The sequence below is a fragment of the Microchirus variegatus genome (genome assembly GCF_963457635.1).
Source record: "Microchirus variegatus genome assembly, chromosome: 1".
NCBI classification, from domain to species: Eukaryota; Metazoa; Chordata; class Actinopteri; order Pleuronectiformes; family Soleidae; genus Microchirus; species Microchirus variegatus.
In genome coordinates, this window is record NC_139802.1 from 34,555,163 (window position 1) to 34,563,206 (window position 8,044).

General features: G+C 42.5%; 1 protein-coding gene across 1 annotated transcript; it reads right to left on the reverse strand.

Annotated features, from left to right (window-relative positions):
* Positions 1-849: 849 nt before the first annotated feature.
* On the reverse strand, positions 850-7,806 carry LOC310938182 (uncharacterized protein; the record flags this gene model as incomplete). The annotated part of the gene is made up of 6 exons (XM_083902644.1): positions 850-1,187; positions 1,439-1,483; positions 1,591-1,718; positions 2,186-2,333; positions 2,449-2,634; positions 7,371-7,806. 6 exons carry the CDS (start codon positions 7,804-7,806, stop codon positions 1,030-1,032), a joined length of 1,101 nt encoding a protein of 366 aa, XP_083758770.1. The 3' UTR covers positions 850-1,029.
* Positions 7,807-8,044: the final 238 nt, after the last annotated feature.

Here is an 8,044-nt window from a genome sequence, read left to right on the forward strand (position 1 = left end):
TATAGTCGCGCACACTTACTATCATACTCTCTCACAAACAGTGAGTATGATAGTGTTTGTGAGAGAGTATGGTCATAAATGTATGTGACTATGATATCGTTTGTGAGAGACTATGATAGTGTTTTGTGAGTATGATGTAACATGTGAGTGCAAGACTGATTTATTTCTCAAACGGCCTCTCATAGTAAACAGCCTATTCAGGTTTTCCACTGATGTCTGTGGCAGTCTCTGTTTCTGTTTTTATGTCATGTTTTCAAAAATTCTTTGACCAGGGTTATCTCACTGTATATTATAAAATAAAAACTAATAATTATACAATTTCAACTGTATTGTATTGATTTGTATTGTATTGCATTGCATTGTATTCTATTCTATTCAGCAACACAATAGAGGAACCAAAATGTTTAGCTTGTTGAAATGATAAACTGTGATGCTAAGCAGGAGTGAATTATATTTTTGTCAAATTTACAAATGAAATTGCAGTGTGTCTGAGAGAGTTATGTTGTTGTCTTATGTTGTATGTTATCTTAGACAAAGTTCTAAGAGCATGAACATAACTAAGTGAATCTTGGGTTTTGCAGTTTTATTTGTCACCACATGGTGTGCCAATAACTGTCACTGTTGCTGCTTTCTGGTGCTTGGTGTTGATGTTGTGCAAAAGGTCTCAACACATCCTGGTCTCTCTCTTCTGTCTCTACCTTGCCTCTCTCTTTCCCTTTTTCCTTCCCCTTTCTGTCCCCCACCTCTTGATTGTCTCCCACTTTTCCTTTCACCCCAACCGGTCGAGGCAGATGCTGCATATCTTTGAGTGATTCTGATGCCTATAGTGCTTACTTATTGCGTGAACTGTTGGGTTTCTCTTCTCTGTATAATATTGTAAAGGTGCTTGTCTTACTATGGCCTTGAGATAATATAGTGATTTGGTGGATATTTGATGGATTTTTAGGACAAAAACATCTTCCACAGTCTTAAGTATTTAATGTGACCTACTTGCTTTGAACTGGTCAATGAAGGAGGTGGAACAATTTCTCATGAAGCCCTTATATCTTCCCCAAAGTGGACCTTTTCAGTGAGGATGCTCACAGGATGGTTATCTCCAAAGTATTGGTCAGATAGGAAATCATCTTTGAACATCAGCCTGGAACAGAGGGCATCCTCTTCCTCACATCCCATCTCCACAGGAGCAGCTGGGAAATAGACAATATTTCATTATGGTGTGAGACTGCAGACACTAGGTAGTGTTTTGGAAAACGAAGTTACACACTGGAGCTTGAAATATTAAAACTGCAGTACATTTAAATATAACTTTCAAACCATTGTAAGATGAGTTCACACAATACTGTTCCACAAATAATGTTACCTTGTTTCATTGTTCATCAGAACAAATAGAGGCAAACTAATTTGATTCTCCACATCTTATTCTAAGATTGCAACTCACATGGGATTGTGTTTGGAGATGGAGGAATGACGATCTCACTGAGCACTGTTAAAAGATACAGGTTAGTTATGTGATACCTTAAACTGAGTTGAACACACAGTTTCTAAATCCTTTTTTTATAGTCAGCAATTGCTATTTTTTTTTTTTTTTACCTTCATATGTTAGCAGGTAGTCCAGGGTGACTGATCCGTGTAAGCTGCTGAGGCAACACTGATACTTGCCAAAGTCTTTGTGAGAAGGGTTGGAAATGGTGAGTGACACCCTGCTCTCATCCCCTGTACTTCATAAAAAGACAGTGTCACAAAATGAATAATGCACCAACATGTGTGTCTTTTCAATTTCATTTAATTATTTACATCATGATATACAATTATTTATATAAATGTGCAAGCCAAAATTTGGTACATACTATTTTCATCGCTTCTGGCCAGAGGAAATGTTGTACAAATGTACTAATGAACATTTAGGGGGTCAATGAAGGAGGGGGGTACAGGGTATTCGGATACCAGAAGACCTTACCTTTTTCCTTCTGCTTCAAAACACAAAACACCTGCTGTGGCTGGTTTGTCTGAGCTGGCTGTTGTCTGAGGTACATCCAGTATGAAAGGCTTGTCCTAAGGCTATTGTTATATATGCAATAATGGTAAATGGTCTGTATTTATACAGTGCTTTTCTAGTCTTGATGACCACTCAAAGCTGCTTTACACTACAGTTTTGCCATTCACCCATTTGTGCAAAAGTCAATACCTTCTCTTGATGTCAGCGAGGACAGTGCCCTCTCTGCTCCAAGTTACAGTGTAGTCAGAGAAGACAGCAGCAAACTGACACCACAGGCACAGACTCTGGGGGTCTCCGTTCACCGGCACTGCCTGGATGAGCTGCACCACCTTAGGGTCTGCAGACATTATCATGTGCTTTTCTCATGTGCTGAAGTATTTGTGCGTTCATACTATAGTGTTGACTATGTTGATAGCATGCAGAAGATAACTTGCTCAATGCATGCGCCTTACCTTCCTTCGGTGGTATTTTCTGCTTGACTACTTCACTGTATGCCTTTTTCCGAGTTGCCTCATCCACCTTGGACTCCTCTGTCTTCCCCTTGATTTGAACATCTGGCTTTGGTAGTTTAGACTCCAAAACGTTAAGAATCTTCCCAAACTTCCCAAACTTGTCCTCTGAAATTCGTTGAACAGAAGCTGTTCAGAAGAACAGAAGCTGTTCAGAAGAACAGAAGCTGTTCAGAAGAACAGAAGCTGTTCAGCACAATAAATCAACTCATAGAAACAGTTCATTCACCATTTACTCCAACACCATCAGCTTCTATCACTTTATACCAGTCTCTTCAACATCCAAAAACCCCCAACAGCACTCGATTACCAGCCACAATCCAAACACAAACTAACATCCCCTTTTCTCCTGCAACTTCACACAACTTCTTGAAAACCACCACACCCGTCCTTTCTTCTCCTATCCTTTTTTTTCTCACATATCAGCTGCCGGCAGCAGATCAAACATTAAATGAACTAATGCTCTAGACATGGTCTAACTTTTTGTCATAGAGGCATTTCCTCTTTTTCCCCAACTTTCTACAGTCATTCTGGCTCCACAGCCTGCAATGACCCCATGCAACTTTTCCTCCTCACACAAGCTCTGCAGACTGAGCTCAAGTCAACATACACAAAACAACACAAAAAGAGCCACACACATGAAAACATCATAGAGCAAAACAAAACAACACAAGACAACACAAAACAACACTTAGGCCAAATTTTAAATGGTACTTAATCTCAATTTTAATTTAAGTCGACTTTCAAAAACAATATAACTGCTCGGTCTTGAAGCCAAATGAGGTGGTATTTTGCAACCCCCCAAAACTAATTTACCGATGATTTGGCCCTCATTGTCATTGCCTTCAGTTAATTTAGGATTGATCCATTTATATACCATTTTTTCTACTAAATGTATTTGCCTGGCCAGGCTTTTTCACAATTATCCATCCTCTGATAGACTTCTTTAACATGCGTGCACGCTATTACTCTCAACTTCTCAACACTTCTTTTCATCTGCAGTTTCACTTCTTTGATTAAATAAACCCGTGCACGGGATTTCACTCTTTTCCTCTAAATAAACCTGCACACAGGATTTTCCTTTTCTTCTTCTTCTTTCATCAATTTTCACGCTTTCCTCTACTTGACCTGACTTACAGTTAGTTAATTTCTCCTGCAGTGCCCAAATAGTCTAGTCCACGCTACTCATTATTCTCTTGAGCTACTGTTGCCTGCCACTCCACCTGACTTATAGACACTTAATTTCTCTAGCAGTACTAAAATAGTCTGGGTCAACAGCAGTCATTCTACTTAGATTTCCCTACCGTTAACATTTCCCTACAGTATTTGCGCTCAACTTTCTCAAAAGTATTGGTGAATACCATGCCTTACAGTTCAGCGAAGATAGGGGCCCTTCTTCGAGATCTTGCACCGTTTACCAGCTTTACTGTTAGTTACTCATTAGCTCTTTTGCCAAATTACTAACCAAATTTTCTGTCCCAAATTTCTTATTCTCTCTCTTCAAAAATTAATTTTCGTGGGCCCTCTAATTCACACATATTGGTACTTTTATTCCTCTTATATGGCCATTTAGTCTGGCTTACGCTACTCATTATCTAATCATCTACTACTCATTATTCTCTCTAACTTCTACTTTCAACTCTTCATTCTCTTAACTCTTCTTATTTATTCTCTTAACTCTTTATTCCTCAACATAAAAACAAAAAACAAATTTAGACGGAGCTTTCTGCACCATCATCACACCTCAGCCTGCTACCACACAAATGATCCTTTTTAGCATGCTCGTTAGCCCACTGCATTCCAACAGCTAATTCAACAGATCTCCTTTCGCTCCCAAAAAGTGAGAAATCACTCACCTCTATTTTATATGCCGGCAAGAAGCGAGAGCAGATCCATCGAAGAGCCATCGGTGTAGCAGACACAGAGCAAATAGGCCATCCTGTTCGTGACGCCAAAATGTGTCTAATAAACCGCAAACAATGCCAAATAATCAAATAACCTCAAACCAGAACAAGCAACCTAAGTATATTAAAGGTCCCCTATTGTGCAAAATCAACTTTTTAATCTTTTAGTACTTATATTTGGGACTCAGTGGGCCATACCAGTCCCCAAAATGTGAAAAAACAAGACTCAGTCATGTTTTAGTGGTTCCACTTTGTGTAAGTATAGGCGATAAAACACGCAATGTTTACACCTTCCGACCAAGTGATGACAGTGCGGCGATTTCACCGTGAATGTTGGCACCCCACCAGGCAGAGTATTTCACAGCTCCACCGTAGCTCCCCCTTGTCCCTGTGAAATACGAGAGTGCAGGCGAGGGAGGAAGAGTGGCTGCACAGCGGAGCACAGTGTTTTACACAAACTTCCAGCCTCAGAGGATTTTTGTGTCCAGTGGATATATTTTATTTATGAAAAAAATGTTCACAAGCTTCACAAGCCCTTTGTTGTTGATCGTGTGTGTAAATTCCTATGCTGGAGGGAGACCTTGAACGCACCAGTTACGTGCCTGCAGTTAGAGAGTGGCGTGTGTGGATCAGTGATATGAGGAGCACGCGTTTGAAAGCACTGCAGAAAGATGTAGATGTTGTCCTACATTTCTCAACCAAAGGCTGCCTTTCTGTCGCGTTTCCACGTTCTCTCCTCGTGTTGTTGATCCACACACGTCAGTTGGAGCCGCAGTTTCACTGGTGCTTTCAGGGTCTTTTTCTAGCATGGGAATTTACATACACGCCGCGCATTAATCGTTTTTCTTCGATTTTAATGTTTTTATGATCGCGAGAAGCCAAAATCGTGGTCACCCTATGCATTACGGTGAAACTCAGTAACATCGGGTAAACGGACATTACTATGGGGTATATGGAGCGGGGGTTGTGACGACGGTGCATGACAATAGGTGATAAGTGGCGACAGTATGGCTTTGGATAGTAAGTTAGATCGACACTCCCCTGGAAGCAGTGAATGTGTGTTTACCTGGGTCCTATTCACATGTAAATGACCAGGCACAAAATCGAGCGTTCTGAAAAAGGCTGTTTTGGCAGTGTTATTGAACTGCTATTGTGCTTCATCTTTATGATATTTTGACTAAAGCACGACACAGACATGTTCATTAGGGCACCAGGACCTAGTTTAACTTGGGTTAATAGGGTATAATATGGGTCCTTTAAATCCTTAAATTAGACCCACTATGCCCCTAGCTGTTACTTTGGGGGAGGTTATTATCTTATCTGTGGGGGACGCCCATGTAAATGTCAATATTTACTGAAAAGCCTCCTGTTCTTACTTTACTTAACTGATAAAAGAAAGTCTGGTGTGTGTGATCATCCAAGTAACAGACTCCACACTCAACTCTCTTCACAGCTAAAAGACATATACGTACCAGGGGTCGCGTTAACCGAATATTTTCCGTCATTGACCGTTTTTTTAAAACGGCAACGGAAAAATCTGAGGGCCATCCGTCATTTTGACAGATTGCAAATTCACACCCCTGACCACTTGGTGGCGAAGAGCATATTACAGTAATTGGCTCTTGTAGAAGATTCAAGATTCAAGATTCAAGATTCAAGATGCTTTATTTATCCCGAGGGAAATTATTGTGCAACAATTGGGAGGTAAAAGTGTAGATGTACAAGAGTTAAAAGAAACATTAAATAAAATAAAATAAAATAAAAATAATAATAAAAATAAAATAAAATAAAATAAAAATAAAACAAAAAAATAAAATAAAAATAAAAGTAAAATAAACAAATAAGACAATGCAACAAAGTGCCAAACAGAAGGAAAAACAGTAACTTACAACAGTAACTTAAATGCAACAATGCCACAAAAAAGAATCCAAAAAAGAATCACAGTCAACGTAGGTATATATAATATACAGCAGTACGCACGGAAATAAAATAAGTACAACTAAATATGGTGAGCACATGTTGAAAGTGATAAACAGTGATAAGGTGACTAATGATATCAGCATAGTGCAAACAAAGTAAAGTGATGAAGTGATATGGTAAAGTGACATTTTGATCAGGACACAGTGTCTCCACTGTTCCTAATGCGGCCAGAAGTAGCTAAATTAAACAGCCTGATGGCCACAGGAAGAAAAGACTTCCTCTGGCGTTCTGTGTTACACCGGGGGAGAATGAGTCTGTTGCTGAAGGTGCTTCTGCTCGAAGTCAGCAGCTGGTGGAGAGGGTGAGAGTTGTTGTCCAGGATACTGTGCAGTTTACACAGCATCCTCCTCTCAGACACCACCACCAAAGAATCCAGCTGGACCCCCAGGACGGAGCCAGCCTTCCTGATGATCCTGCTGATCTTGTTGGCGTCTGCTGCCCTCAGCCTGCTGCCCCAGCACACAACAGCAAAGAAGATGGCACTGGCTACCATCGACTGGTAGAACATCCTCAGCATGGTGTTACATACGTTGAATGACCGGAGCCTCCTCAGGAAATAGAGACGACTCTGGCCCTTCTTGTACACAGCCTCAGTGTTCTTGGCCCAGTCCAGTTTATTGTCCAGGTATACTCCAAGGTACTTGTAATCCTGGACAACATCAACAGTCACACCGTTGATGGAGATGGGTGTGGGGGTAGATTTCCTCCTGCGGAAATCTACCACTAGCTCCTTAGTCTTGGTGGAGTTGAGAATCAGATGATTAGCTCCACACCAGTCGACGAAGGAGTCCACGACGCCCCTGTACTCCTCCTCCTTCCCCTCACTGACACAGCCAACAATTGCAGAGTCATCAGCAAACTTCTGCAGGTGGCAGGACTCAGAGAGGAACTGAAAGTCTGAGGTGTACAGGGTGAACAGAAAGGGGGAAAGAACAGTTCCCTGTGGAGCCCCAGTGCTGCTGACCACAGTGTCAGACACACCATCCTGCAGTCTGACATACTGTGGTCGACCCGTCAAATAGTCCGTAATCCAGGAAACCAGGGGAGGGTCCACCTGCATCGCCGTCAGCTTACTCCCCAGCAGAGCAGGCCGGATGGTATTGAACGCACTGGAGAAGTCCATGAACATGATTCTCACAGTGCATCCCGGTCTGTCCAGGTGGGCGCAGGCACGGTGGAGCAGGAAGATGATGGCGTCCTCCACACCCAGTCTCGGCTGGTAGGCAAACTGTAGAGGGTCTAGTGATGAGCTGACCAGGGGCCGAAGAAGTGACAGGACCAGCCTCTCCAGGGACTTCATCAAGTGTGACGTCAGCGCCACCGGTCTGTAGTCTTTGGAGGTGCTGGGACGCACCTTCTTCGGTACTGGTACCAGGCAGGATGTCTTCCACAGCACCGGGACCCTCTCCAGACTCATGCTGAGGTTGAAGATGTACTGCAGGACTCCGCTCAGCTGGGTCGCACATGTTTTGAGGACCCTCGGGCTGACACCGTCGGGACCAGCTGCCTTGCCCGGGCGGAGTCTGCAGAGCTCCTTCCTCACCTGCTCTGCAGTGAAGGTCTGTCTGCTGTGTGTGTTGATGGGGGGGGGGGTGGGAAAGGTGATGGCGGGGGGGTGGGGGGGGAAGGTGATGGCGGGGGGGTAGGTGGGACAG